This window comes from Pelophylax lessonae (assembly GCF_965119305.1).
Source record: "Pelophylax lessonae genome assembly, chromosome: 10".
Lineage (NCBI taxonomy): Eukaryota > Metazoa > Chordata > Amphibia > Anura > Ranidae > Pelophylax > Pelophylax lessonae.
In genome coordinates, this window is record NC_138777.1 from 98100132 (window position 1) to 98115456 (window position 15325).

Sequence of the window (15325 nt, forward strand, 5' to 3'; positions counted from 1 at the left end):
AAAATTGAATATATTGGATATTTTTTAACTGTCAAAGTAGAAAAATATTGTTATTTTTTCAAAATTGTCGCTCTTTTTTTATTAATATCACAAAAAATGAAAAGCGCAGAGGTGATCAAATACCACCAAAAGAAAGCTCTGTTTGTGGGAGAAAAAGGACGTAAATTTTATTTGGGTACAGCATTGCACGACCGCGCAATTGTCAGTTAAATTCGCACAGTGCCAAGTTGCAAAAAGTGGCCTGGACGTAAAGAAGGAAAATCCTCCGGTCCTAAAGTGGTTAAGCTTTGTAGACTTCCTATCAGCAAAGAGGTCAGATTGCAAAGGTGAGCAGAATCGGTTTTCATGTGGTTAGGATAGTTTGCACCACAGAGGGTAATTGCGTGCGAAGATTAATTAGAAGATAACTGGGGAATTTATTGACTGTATATGGATACTTTATTGACTTTACCATCCTACACTTGTTGCACTTTGCATTTTCAATTATATACCACACTGGCATGTGAATTTTTAAATGTATTTATGTTTATTCACATTTATTTATATATATATATATATATATATATATATATATATATATATATATATATATTACGTTATATTTTGGGTATTCATCTGAATGTTACATACATTTGTGATGTAGATCCATGCACTTATGTTTCACTATTAGTGGGAGTTTTACACGCATTGTATAATGTATTTTAGTAACGCTATTCATTTTTGTGAAGCGCTGCACTGGTTGGTTATTTATATCTTTAATAACATGGCTCCCCAGAGGAGGTTCATATAGGCAGTGGTTATCATCAAATAAAAGCAGAAATAGATGGCAATCTCTACTAAACAAGTTTTTGTTTATCCACCATAATGTATTGTTTATTATTGCATTAAAGATGACGTTACTGTATTTTTTTGATTCAGTGATTCAGTGTTGAGGCAGAATGCCTTATCATATTTAAATTTAAATTCTGAATACATACCTGCATTGAAATTTTATCTCCCTCCTCTGATTTTCTATTAATTCTTGCAACTTTCTTCAGGTCTTTAATGGCCTGTTCATATTTGCCACCAAGAACAAGCCAGCGACAGGATTCAGGAAGCCACCTGAGGGCCAAATAGCGACATTATTATGGTTATCCTTATTAAGTTGTAACATCGGGACTCTCAGACAACAGGGGGTAATTTATTACAGCTTCTTAACAAAACTCTTTTTTGTGCTTCTCAGCATCATGCGATATGAGCTATTTTACAGATCTAGTGCCACAAGGTAAGTGCAACTTGTAACACAGTTGTAAAACACTATCGAGTACTACTATAGAACATCAGTAAACACGTCTACTATGAATGCTAGTAAACATTACAATACATATTCAAAGAGGTGTCTGGGGTCAAATAAAAAAAAAATTCTCTGTTCAATGTAAACCTAATTTCTGCCTTATATCTGAAAAACTTTAACAAAAAAAATATTGATTTTTTTTGTTTTATTTCAAAGGCTTTTGCTTAAGATGATTATGAAAATGGCAAATCAAATGCTTGCTTTAACCACTTGCCGACCAGCCACCATACTTATACTGCGGCAGGTCGGCTCTGTCCCGAGAAACGACATACCACAGGGGGAGCCAATCAGCGGATCCGCTGGCCGTGATTGCTGCCAGGCACCCGCGATCGCTTCCCATGGAAACAGAACGATGGTCTGCCGATGTAAACACTGTTCTGTCAGTAATGAACACAGGGATCCTGTGTTCCTCCTATTTAGGAACACAGGTGTCTGTTTTCATCCAACAAGCCCCCCTAGGGACACACTTAACCCTATTACTGTCGTAGCAACTGAACCATATCTGTATGATATCATTTTACACTTTTCTGTTTGTGTTCCAACACTGACACTTATTTACTAATAGAGTAGAGTATGTTCACTTTCCAAAGTGAGTTTCAATTTTTTTAGTGAATAAGAGAGGTTCTAAAGTCAAAAGGTTTTTTCACCTTAATGCATTGCCTTCATTAAATTAAAAAAAATGTTTAGGTGCCCTCTTTCCCTTGACAATCACTTACCTGAGTCTCTGCTCAATCCAGTGCTCTGCCTGTCTACATCACCCCTGGTCTATATTCCTGCAAAGGGCAGACTGTAGGAGCCATTGGCTACTGCTGCTATCAGTAAAATCTAGTGAGGAGGGAGTAGGGGACGCGGGCCGAGCCATGCTGTGTGTGTCTATGGATGCACACAGCCCGACCTAGGACCATGCCTGCACATTTCCCCCCATAGCACACAACATTGCCAGCAGGGGACATCAGAAGAGAAGGTAATATAATATCCTTGCACAGACCAGGTAGGTATAAACCTCTTTTTTCATTTTAGGGAAAAAAGAGGAGCCTTTAGTATCACTTTCATTTCTCAGGAAGGGAATCTCCCTACTGTGGCACTGTCCTAGGTGGAGGTACTGCTAACTTTATTAGCAAACTCCATCTTCCACTTATTGAAGGTTCTGGCTCTCTTATTTTTCTACATGTTTAGCAGTATCCCGTTTGGAGTTAGCCATTTCTCATAACCCCCCAAAAGAAAGTTACAAGTGCTATCATCAACCATCCAATTATGTGTGGGCATAATGTGTTTCACCTTTATTTTACCTCATTCACTAAGATAAATGTAAATTCAATTTGAAAATAAACATGCTTTACTCTTTTAATACATCGACCCGTGGTCTACTATGCACATTATTTAATTTTAAGCACATGAGCTAATAAGAAAAGTATCTTCTTTTTTACTGGGATTGATGGAAAGAATGTTATTGTCAGCTTGTACCTTTGCAAACATGAAAGATAATGTTAGACTATATTGAGGCCTAATGTTTGGAATAGAAATAGCTCTGAAGGTACCCATACACATGAGATGGCAGATGCCTGAACTGGCCCTGTTGTCAAATTTATTGGACCTGCATCCATATGATAGTTGAACATTCCCTAGAAGAACAATTAGTCAAGCATATTAGAGGACTTGTTCTAGTTTCTCCTGTTTCTTTTTGTGATAGGCAGTGACAAAATTCTTTCTTCCCTTCCCAAAGCTAATGGACAGTAATTCCAAAAATATTTGTCTAGCTGAGAGAAGTTACCATGTATTACACCCTCATCTACATGTAAAAGGGTGTTAGGAGGCCACAGGGAGTTTATTAGTTATGTTTTTTCTTGTTTTGTGTTGCAAGGTGCATTTTTCTGTTTGGCCTGAAAATGTCTCCCTTCCTCGAGTGTATATATAGGGAGAGGTCAAAGTAGGAGGAGCATAATGTCCTAGTAAGGACTGATTGAGAGATGGAGTCCTAGCTGTAGCCCACATGGTAGCCCGTGGCGAACTGAATTTTGTGTTATAGGATTCCATAGCGATGGCCTTCACCCACTCAGAAATGCGGTGTCATCCTGTCCCCTAGAAAGGCTTTGCTTAAAGAGAAGGGAAGAAAGAATCCCCTGCAATGGGCACTCACTGACAAACCTGACTTAGAATTAATGACTTTTAAATAAGGTGGCCCATAACTGAGTAGGAAGGCATTCGCCTAGCACATCCAAGGAGATTGTGATAAAGATGTGGACAGTGTACTGGGAAATGTAGTCATTACAGTGAGTATACCACTGTTTGGGACTATTTATTAATTTCTCCCTCAGAATGGGGCCCACCCCAACGTAAGTTAAGGCTGGAAGCCTACCCATTTGTGAACATGGAGACCACCCATATTATTTCTGATGAGAATAGTTCCTAAGCTAAATGTTAAGGATTTTTTACACTTATCTCCACCATGTCTTCAAAAGGAAATATCATGCATAATACAACTATCAGGACTACTGTACTTTAGAATTCTGGTCTTGAGGTTTTGTTTATATTGAAATAGTTAGGTTTATAGCCTGACATAGAGTTAAATACTGCTGGTAGCAAAAGTGTGATGAAACAGTAAATTTGAACTATCCATTATACCTACCAAAGTAACTTGTTGTTCTAATATGTGAGTCTTCTACTTAGAATTAAGTAATATTTTTAATGCAAATATCTCTAGTGCCTTCTAATGCTCTAATGGTATATACTGTACTATGAAATCACAGATAAATAATTTATACGTCATAAAAATGTGAAAATATAAAAATAAGTAATAGAAAAATTACCATGAATATAAAAAGTAGATGAAGAAAGGAATTGATGCAGCCAACTGTAACATGCGCCAGTCCTGAATTAGATAAGCCAATAACACCAGGACCAGCTGGCCCACTGTGTAACAGTATCCAGTGGCTGTGCTGGTAAAAGCTCGTGATTCTGTGGGGATCCACTCAACAACTATAGAGAAATTGAAGTGTTATATAGTAAGCAAGGCCAATTCCGAGAGCATCCATTATTAAAGAGAATGTATAATGTATTTTCAATGAATACATATTTTAACTTATTTTTGCAGTATTAATCTTAAAGAAATTTTGCTGTGGCTTTCATGGCTTGTTTTCAGACTCTTGCTGTTATATAATGATATATTATACATAATAAATACCGTACATAAAAATATAAATACATAAAAAAAATAGTTCAGCTACTATAGAGGGAGCTCCGTATTTCACTGCAATCTCCACTTCCTGATTAGCAATTGTTAAAATAAAATATCATGCACATAGGAGTGAACATTTTAATGTGGCAGTAGACTTATAGCCATACATTGTAAGAGAGAACAGGAAGATCACTCACAGCAATGCAAAGCGGAAAGCAGAGCCTACATTTGTAATGAGCAAATATGGCTGCCCCATGCATTCACAGAAACAATTGACTCACATTGATAAGATTATAAACATTATTGCTCAACTCCATTCTTTAGCAATGCTGCCCCTGCCAGAAACAGGCTCACTAGTGTACCATTTCCCCTAAAGAGGTTATTTAATTTTTTATATTTTGAAAAATTAGAAGTCAGCAGCTACAAAAAATATAGCTGCTGACTTTTAATAAAATCACACTCACCTTTCCAAGGATGGATGTCCTCACCCGACCGTTTTCTTCACCAGGCTTCGGCTACCGGCATACTAACTGTGGGCAGCCATCTGTGGCTGCTTGCGGCTTCACAGCCGGCTGCGCCGTGCCATCTGATTGGTCCTGCAACTATTGGGTGAGGCTAAGGGCACATTCACTTCAAGTGCAGTGGGACTGTGTTGGGTGGCTATTCCAGCACAGCCCCTCCACAAGACAAGGCAAAATGCTTTGTCTCCTATGTGCCTGGTTCACACCACAGTGGTGTGTGGGCAGTGTGCACTAAAACAAAAGTACAACAGGTTGAATTTTTTCCACCGTGGTACAGTGTGAGGCAATCTACTGCCTCGCACTTCATGATAGCCAGTCGAATTTTATGAAAAATCTCTGTGTAACATTTCAATATAATATATAATGATATAATATATAATAACATAATGCTGCAATCAACACATTGGCACTGAATTTGTCCCCCCAGATTGCACCGCACATCAGCTGCTGCATGGTAACTATGGGTCCGTTTATAAAAAAGTTGTCCAAGATTGTTGGACACCCATACTGATACAGTAGTATTATCATAAACGGTATACTTACTCAGAGAGTATGAGTTGAGAACAATACCCGAGAGAGATGCTCCAGTCAGGAATCTGAACACACAGTATGTGATGTAATTGGGAGCAAAGGCTGCACATATTCCGCTCACAAACATCTGAAGGTTTGACCATATGTTCAAAGGTCTGCGACCAAATCTGGTATGACAGGAATATATTTTCTGAATTCCAGTGCACCAAGTAAAACTAATATTAACATTTTTGTGTATTAGTGTAAAAGTTTCAATGTTTTACAGTAAATTATTAATTACACAGTGCATAGTTCATGATTTTTAAAAAGACAGTCTTTTCAAAATAAGTCAACTGTCAGTTAAAATGGAACTCCAGACAAAACTTTTTTTTTTTAGTGTTTTCAACATGGTGGGTAAAGGGTTAGGCTGTCAAGTTGTTATTGCTTTTTGTGGTGCCCTTCCCGGAGTTTTCTGTTATTTTTTCTCAGTAACAGTATAGGAATCTCCATAAAGAGGACTGAGACAAGAAAAACCCGCCCCTCTCTAATAAAAATATTTTTTTATCACTGTCTGTGTGAGGGGGAAAGATTTTGCTCATCTGCTGTTTCATTGAATGAACAGGAATTAGGGGGTCTAACCTACAGTATATCAAACATGAACTGCATCAAATGCTAAATAAAAAAGAAAAACAATGGATAGAATTTTAGTTGGAAAATGTTACTTTGTTGTTGAAAATAGTATTAAATTATTTGTGGGCATTTCTATTTTGCACAAATTGACCAGTTTGTCTGTTTGACTTCCCATTCAAAGATTACAGCAGGTGGACTGACCTAAGAAAATATATGCAGAAATCCTCTTGAGGTATAGAAAATAGTATGTGATTCAACTAACTGGCATCCACCCAAGATGGACAAAATCTGCTTTGGGTCAATTCACAGGTTACATTTTTTGGCAATACATTTTTAAATATCTTTGGATCAAAATGCATGGACGTCTAGGGTTTAAAACTGACTAGATAAATCTTTGGCCCTGTATTGCAGATCATGATAAAAAAAATTGAGTCATTACATTTAAAGTACACCTGGCCTGAAATTATTATGTAGGCTGCCATTGCTCAACTGTCATCTTAAGAATGTGAAGGCCACGAAGGAATAAAATAGAGAAGTGGCCCCATGGGATTTTCACCCCTGACACCCATTTGTTTTATAAATACATTTTACTCTTAATAGAGGGCTAAGATGATTGTTAAGTACATGTCTATCTATGGCTGCTTTGCTGGTTCTTTCTGTTTTGTGTTTCAGTTGACAAGCTGCCTGCTGTTGCTCTAGATTGGTGACAAATCTTTTGGCGGGAATATCTAGCCAATGAGTGTAACCTTTTACTTATATCCTCACTGGGCGGAGTCAGCATTTACCTCAGGTCTGTCAGCTGGACTCACCATTGGATTCTACTCAGCCTTCCTTCTGGATCTTTTGACCTGCTCTCTCACCCTCCCTCCCCCTTTGTTATTTCCCCTTGTCGCGGTCCACCTTTATGTGGGTAACGTCGCCCACTTTGTAGGTGAACAGTGGTTGGTACGCTGTTATTGGTATAATATATTGCTGCTTGAGTCTTAGTGACTAAGCATGTTGGTCTGTTATTGATTAACAACAGTTCTGTTTGATATTGAAGGTCCATCTTTTTGGGTAATGTCGCCCACTTTGTGGGCAGATAGTGGTTGGTAAACTGTTATTTGGTTGGTATAAAATATTTGAGTCTTAGTGACTAAGCATGTTGGTCTGTTAATGGTTAACAGCGATTCTGTTTGGTATTAAAAGTTAAAGTTCATTTCATAATTAAAATTGTTTTAAACCCAATAAAGGAGCCGTGGCCTAAATTTTTAAAAAAATTCTTGTGTGTTTATTTTATATTTTAAGTATGTTCTTGTGGTATGATGGGTGTTAATGGGGTGTACAATCCCATGGTGGTTCCCTGATTGCCATGCTGATACCGAGATAAGGAATTCTGAGAAGAATCTGACACCTATTTACAGCATGCTTTGATCAAGTCTGCTATTCATAAGTTTTTATCCAAGCACAGCCAAAATACAAGTTGCATGAGGTCCAGTGTGAAGTTTCCACAGTCAGTGATGATTTGGAGAACCATGTCATCTGCTGGTGTTGGTCCTGCTGAAATAGCCCATGAGGAGGGCATAACGCATATGGATGGGAGGAGCCATTACCCGTGACGTCATTTTACACCTTAGTATCAGCGTGGTGAGCTGAATACAATCTTGTTTTTACACATATTTATGTGAGTGTTTTTTTATCCTTTGAGCCAATTTTAAATGCATTTATAGCAGAGCCCACTATGGTTTCTCCATTTCAATTTTTTGGCATAATATACATTTAAATGAGATTCAAAAAGCGGAGTAGAATGATTCAGGGACGTCAATTAAATCGTGTTCCAGCACCATCCTGGGTGGAGTTCACTGAGGCCTTTGTGACTCTGTGGTAGGGTCATACCTTGGAGGTGAGCAGGCATTTTATTTGGAGGTGGTGGGCACCGAACTGTCACTTTGATAATACCACTACAGTGGAATCCTGATATTGGGGTCTGCTACACTGTTGATACTACATTAATTATTTCACCTATGGGATTATGTTTATGTCTTATGTTTTATTTGTGATTGCGCTGCCCTTATTTTTTGTACCTAAATGCAGATGAGCTGAAAGCCAATATCGAAGAAACCTGGGCTTCCATAACATCTCAGCAATGTCACAGGCTGATTGCCTCCATGCTACGCTGCATTAATTCAGTAATTCATGCATAAGGAGCCCCGACCAAGTATTGAGTGTACACTATACTGTACATGGACATACTTTTCAGTAAGCCAACATTTCTGTATTAAAAATATTTTTATTGGTCTTATGTAATATTCTAATTTTCTGAGATACTAAATTTTGGGTTTAAACTAGCTGTAAGCGATAAACATCAGAATTAAAAGAAAAAAATGCTTGTAGATATTTCACTCTGTGTGTAACGTATCTATATAAAATATATGAGTTTCACTTTTTGAATAAAATTTTTTAAATAATAGAAATTCTTGGTGGGGCGGTTTTTAAATCCTCAGCAGTAGGGTGAAAAGTGGGAGCCTACCTTACACTATCCACTCAGTGGACAGGGATCAGGAGGGTCGCATTTAATGATATCATCAAAGAACCTAGCAATAACCAACATTTATGCGGTCAACTCCCCAGGCACTGTGTTTTTTCATGATCTCTCTTTGTGGGTGTTACGAAATGAAACAAAGATCCTACATGTACTAAACGGAGACTTCAATAGTGTAATGAGTGTCTGCAAAGACAAATTATCCCCTAGTCCAGCTCACAGACCTTCTTTATACCCTAACCAGCCATCTGATACCTTGTTGGCCAACACTATGTCCCTTCTGCACATGGCTGATGTGTGGCATCTGTCTCATATAACAGACAGGGACTTCACTTTCTACTCACTGCCGCATGACACCCTGTCACATATTGATTATTTATTTTGCTTGTCCCCTTTAGTTCTGGCAGTACGGGACTCTGAGACATTAGAAATAGCCATCTCAGACCATAGTCCGATTGTGGTTATCTTAGATGACTTCAAGCCCGGTAGCATGTCTTCCCTGTGGCGGTTTCCATCCTATTTAATCAATAATGAGGGGTTTCGCCATACAGTCTGTACTGCATGGAGTGATTTTGTTCTTATTAATACCGAACATACCTCTGACCCCAGACTATTTTGGGAAACAGGCAAGGCTGTCCTGTGAGGCAAAATCATCTCATACGCAAACCAATTTTAAAAGTATTCTTTAGAGCAATTCTGTCAGGCAAGTGATGCTCTCCGTGAAGCCAAAGCAGATTTTTTATTGAACTCCTCTTCAGAGACTAGACAGGCATGGCTAGACACAAAACTTTGCTTTGACCTTTGGGTAGACGAAAGAGAACAGGCCAAGGCAAACTACCACTTTCTACAATTCCATAAATTCGACAATACGGCTGGTAAGATGCTTGCCAATCCTTGCAGTGGGCCTAATGAACCCACACATATCATGGCACTGAGGAATACTAAGGGGGCCCTTACAAATTCACAACCAGAAATAACCTCTTTGCTGACTGAATTTTATCAATAACTGTACTCTGAGGAACCTGTAGACTTGGATAAGGCGGAATCCCTTCTCGCCTCCCTCAAACTGCCTGCATTATCCGACTCCCAGCTGGACATGCTAAATGCTCCTATCTCAATAGCTGAAATCCTCTCTACCATTAAACATTTGTCAAAAAAAAACAAGGCCCCTGGTCCCAATGGATACTCAGCGGAATTCTACAAGCTGACCCAAGACTATATACCACACACGGTGCTACATGTTTTGAATTACATTTTGTGAGAAATAGCGAAAAAGGGGAAAGACTCTCCTTGGTTCTTATTGCCCCGTATCCCTAAATTAATGTAGACTCAAAAATCTTATCCAAAATCGTTGCTTCCCGAATCCCGATTGGCAAATATTCTCTCTAAAATCATATATCCAGCACTAGCAGGGTTCATTATGGGCAGATTGGCATTTCTTCACATCCGCAAGGTCACCCTTGCCCTGGAACAGGCTAAACTTCACACGGAAAATGACACGGTCATTATTTCCCTACTGCTACTTACTTATTGCTACTAAAACTATTTTTACTAACTACTGCACCACCCATTCCAGTTCTAAGAGCTTACAATTTACACTGAGGCCCTGAGATCTGAAATGGTAAAAATACTGGGTCGCTATAGAGCACAGAGTGCTTAGCTGTAAAATAAATTTTAAAAGTTAAAGTAGTATTAAACACAAAAGCCAACATTTATTATATTGCAGCTTACCAATTCTTAGATGTGAGGCTGCATCAGATTAGATTGCATTCCAAAAGAAAAAAAAAAAAAACGGTTTAAGTAACTGATTGTAAAGTGTGAGCTTGTGTTTGGCTTCATTTTGTTATTGTATCTAAATCTGCTAGTACATTTAACACTCCCCTCCCCCCCAGACTGACTATGCTGCTGTGCCCCCTGTGCTCTTTCATTCAGAGTGGGGGTACTCTAATACAGTAGGCATATTGTGGGCCAGACCACCGAGTGAAAACCGAGAGAAAAAGTCTAAAAAGGAAAACAAATGCAGCCACCACATCTAATAAATGGTAAGCTGCAGTATATTACATTTTGTTTTGGCTTTGATACCACTTTAATACCCTGCGCTGTTGCAACCCTCTCCCTTGGCAACTTGAAAATCTCTGGCCTTGTCTAATAGTGTTCTGACTATGATGACATCTCTCCTGCTACCTGCCTTGGTTTGCACATACCTTATGTTAGGATAAATGACAGTAGGGAGGTTGCCAGAGGGCTCCACCAATATTTTACTATGGGGCCCCATGATATGTAGATAGGCTCTTGCTAGATAAACAGTGGAACATATTATGATCTGGCAAAATCTTACTTGTCTGAGAGACCTCCAAACACAATGGACCCAACCAGAACTCCTGCCATGTAAATGGACTGAGCCAGTTGTCTCATTCTACGATGACTACAGACCAGATCCCACTACAAGAAAGAAGGGTCAGGGGAGGAGGAATTATGAGAAACAACAAAAAAAACATTTGTATGCAAATAGAAGCAAATAAGGTGAGAGGTGGAATCTGAAAAGTGAGGAAGGATTAAGAACATATTCATGTTTTACTGCTAACCACAGCAGACAGAATAAAAACTCCTTTGCTTCTAGTGGAGTAAGAAAAGGCTAGGAACCAGCCAACTTTGTTTTGCTATATGTGAGGTTGATTTACTAAAGGCAAATAGACTGTGCCCTTTAAAGTGCAGTTCCACAATGCCGTTGGGTATTCTTTGCAAAATGAGTTTTTTTTTAATAACTTTGGATAGAATAAGCAAGGGTTATAACCCCTGTAAGGTTTATTTTTGCCATCTTTATCCCATTGGGGAGATTTACCTGCAGATTAAGGGAATCTCTTGGGGATCCTCAGGTCCCCAGAACTAGTGTCCCCATTGGAAAATATTCCCCCTATTACATTTCTAGGGACAACACAAAATTTGGTAATTTCCTTTACTTTCACTGATAATGGTAAATATGATAAATAGAGAGGGTGAATCTCCCTAACGCAGCTAACACTGACAGTTGTACTAATCCATGTCATCTCTATGCCTTTAGTTATACTTTAAGACTGTCAAGTGATGGAAGGTAAAAGTCACCACTTAACAACCAGGGATGTGATGGTAAACATAAATCTCTTTATTATTAGCATATAATTGCAAAGTATATTGTGTAAAAAAGCATCCTCTTACAGACACAATACCCAAAGTACTAAATATCACTGATATACAGGGGCAACTAATTGTTATGTTGGTACTTTTCCATGTCACTATTATTTTTTCTAATTGTTATGATAGAAAGCGTGATAATGTTAAATCAATATAACAAGAAGCAGACTGCAAAGTTAGATATAAATATTCAATGCGCATAACACACTAGAGAATGAAACATTAGGTAAAACAATTATAAATCATTGGAGATATTCAGGTATCATGTACAGTTTTTGTGTATTCCACAATGTATTAGGAGAATGTTAACATTTGAGTATAGGGTAAATATGATAAATCAGAATATGGGCAGCAAGGAATGAGAACAAACAGATAGATGAAGAAAAGAAAGGCTTGAAAAGTGGGATGGGACAATAAGTCAGAGAAGGTGTACGCGGAAAAGTGGTGGTAAGAAGGAAAAAGCAAAGGGGAGGTGTGAAGTATCAGGCCCAGGCATTATGGGTAAGACAAAGTATGTTGTTCTTGTTCAATAATTAAAAATATCTATTTAATCCATCACTACTAAAGTATCCATCCTAGCTTGGTGAATGCTTAACCAATCCATTCCAGATTTAGATCACTCAGAGGCATATGCACAATGGAAACTGCGCATTGTCGATTGAGGTTGCTACGGTGTCCACTGGGTAGAGGAGCTTAATATCGATGATAGACCTGATGCCCCAGAGAATGTGCTTAGGTGGTTTTATTTACCCCATACAGCCTACTTCACCCTATTATGCATTAGACACTTCCTGGTGTCCTCTCCAATTCCCACAATTTACCTTCACCCTAAAGTTTGGCAATTCCCAGACTGTAATGACAGACCCTGAAAAAGTATATCTTTACTGTATAATTTACTGCATAACAAACCTGTGTTTCTCAAGAGTAAATCCATGCTCACATGGGAGGAAGAGTTTATTTTACCTTTGTTAATACGCACTGGCAGCAAGCCATACGTTACACTTATAAGATTACTCACTGTGTAAACCATTGGGAACTGGCTCTCAAAAATTAATACAAGGTGGTACCTTACACCTTACAAGTTGGCCAAGTTATTGCCTGACTGTTCCCCCTTTTGCTGTAGAGGTTGTGGCCTAACTGGTAACTTGTTCCATATATTGTGGTCCTGGAGTATTCGCAGCTTCTGGTGGAAAATTTTCCAAAATCTTTCAGATATCTCGGGTGTTCTTACTACCCCAAATCCAGCTCGGCTCTGCTAAATCTGGGAAATTATCATTACCCTCTGTCCTATTGCAAGATTATAGGCAATCTCCTCTTATCATAGCCTAACCATCACAAGACACTGGTAATAAAGAGCTGGCCCCGAACTCTTTAGAAGCTGTGCATACTTCACAATGGCACTATCTTTATGAAAGGTTAATAGATGTACAACTTGACACCTTACCTGCTTTTGAATAATCCTGGAAACGTTGGCCTGAATGGTATACTGCCTGATTTTGCCTAGTGTTATGGAATTTGTTACATTACCTGTGCATGATAGATAAATTAACCTTAATTGTTTTGGAGGTAGCTTTTCTTCTGTGATTGTGATACATGAAGTACCTTACTTACCTGATTTATCGACCATACTCCTTGTGCCTTAAATGTTTTTCCCTTCACTATCACAGAGGTGTTTTCATGGGAACCGTGTCTATATTGTGTGATGAATGGGATCCAAAAAAAGTTTTTACAAAAAAAAAAAAAAAAGAATGTTTTCCCTTATACGTTCGTCCTTTACTATGTTTGCTCTAATGATCCTCTGCAATGTATACAGTTACATGATGTTTTTGCAAGTATTACACAGTTAATGCAGTTGCGCCTGCATATACTCTTTATGTAACTCTGTATTCTCTAAAACCCAATAAAAACTACTGTTCAAAACAAATATGTATTCAAGTGGGCTTTAACATTATTATTATCATTATTAAACAGGATTTACAGGTGCATCTCAAAAAACTAGAATATCATCAAAAAGTTAATTTGGTCCAGTAATTCAATTCAAAAAGTGAAACTCATATATAGATTCATTACACACAGTGATATATTTCAAGCATTTCTTTCTTTTAAGTTTGATGATTACGGCTTACAGCTAATGAAAACCCAAAATTCAGTATCTCAGAAAATTAGAATATCGTGAAAAAGTTCAATATTGTAGACTCATGGTGTCACACTCTAATCAGCTGAAAACAAAAGTGGAGATGCGGGACTTTTGAGATGCAACCTAATACTGAATACACTTCCAGATTTTCATAAAATTTCAAAGATTTATTTAAGCAGTGAACAGCAAGGGGCATGGCTACACAACGTACCGGAAGGATTGGTTGGGTGAGCAGAGGTGTCTCCTCGGTTCCCACGGTACACTACGCCGTGACAGCAGGATCTGAGTGAGCACCTTAATTCCCGCTTATGACATTCTTTTATGTGTTTTTACAAGGATTGTTACATGTGAGTTTAAACATTGCTGAAGCTGATACTTTATTAAAGTGTCTTTCAGACGTTATTGCACTAGTGGTATCTTCTCTTTCTTTACATGCTATGAGTGGAAGGAAGGCTATCTAGGCATCAGTGATCTACCAGCCAGTGTACTCTATATCTAAGGTGGAACATCCAAGTGTCTTTTGCCCATTTCATGAGAGTGAAGGGCATTAAGTGGGGGTGAGTGACTTGGCAAAGGGGTGTGGAACACGGAGGTGGTGGACCTTTTTTGGTGTTTCTTTATCTTGAAGTCACTGGAATCTCACCGGACTATCTATACTTATCACTATTGATTTTCAGTTTAGTTCATGAACTTTTTTGGACTATTTATATACAAATATTTTTGGTGGCAGTGTTTTTGAATTTTATTGTTCACGTATTTGATTATTTGATTGATCACTTATACACATGTCACTGTTTTGGGTGATTTATGTGCGCAGCTAACAGTGTATATCATTTTTCACTGTTGTTTTTCAACCAATGAACATTGTTTTAAAATCATTAGCTTATCATGTATCACCATACACACTGTATAACCTTCAGAAGTTATTTTGGAATTTTTACGCGCTTTCATTTCAACATGTTTTGCCATACTGGCTTCTTCAGGAAAACGAGCAGTGCATTATAAGTTCTAAATAATAAAAATAAGTTAAACCTTATGGGAAAAAAAAGAAAAATAAGTACATATAAGTTAGCAAATTCCATAAGTTCTTTCTTAGGCCGATAGTTTTGAATTGGTGAAGGATCTATATTTATTTGCAAGACGCCTTATGTACAAAGTTTTGTCCGATAGGATGCCAGATCCCTTAGAAATTCCTAATTTAGTAATTCAATGTTAGAAAATGTTTCCATTGAAGATAGAGCTATAAGATGAACGTAACCCAGAAGAGGATATAGAACCAAGGGACACTTTGTGGGAGGGGGCTTCAAACTATGTACCCCCACCACAT

At 38.1% G+C, this 15325-nt stretch overlaps 1 protein-coding gene across 1 annotated transcript in view; it reads right to left on the reverse strand.

The window, feature by feature from the left end:
* LOC309565902 (solute carrier family 22 member 6-B-like) overlaps window positions 1-15325 on the reverse strand; it is a 93099-nt gene that overhangs the window by 36448 nt on the left and 41326 nt on the right. Inside the window, exons 2-5 of the mRNA XM_082270925.1 lie at window positions 11029-11132; window positions 5573-5727; window positions 4141-4309; window positions 978-1101 (exon numbers count right to left, since the gene is read on the reverse strand). Of these exons, the coding sequence (XP_082127051.1) occupies window positions 978-1101; window positions 4141-4309; window positions 5573-5727; window positions 11029-11132 (552 nt within the window). The remainder of the gene's footprint in view (window positions 1-977; window positions 1102-4140; window positions 4310-5572; window positions 5728-11028; window positions 11133-15325) is intronic.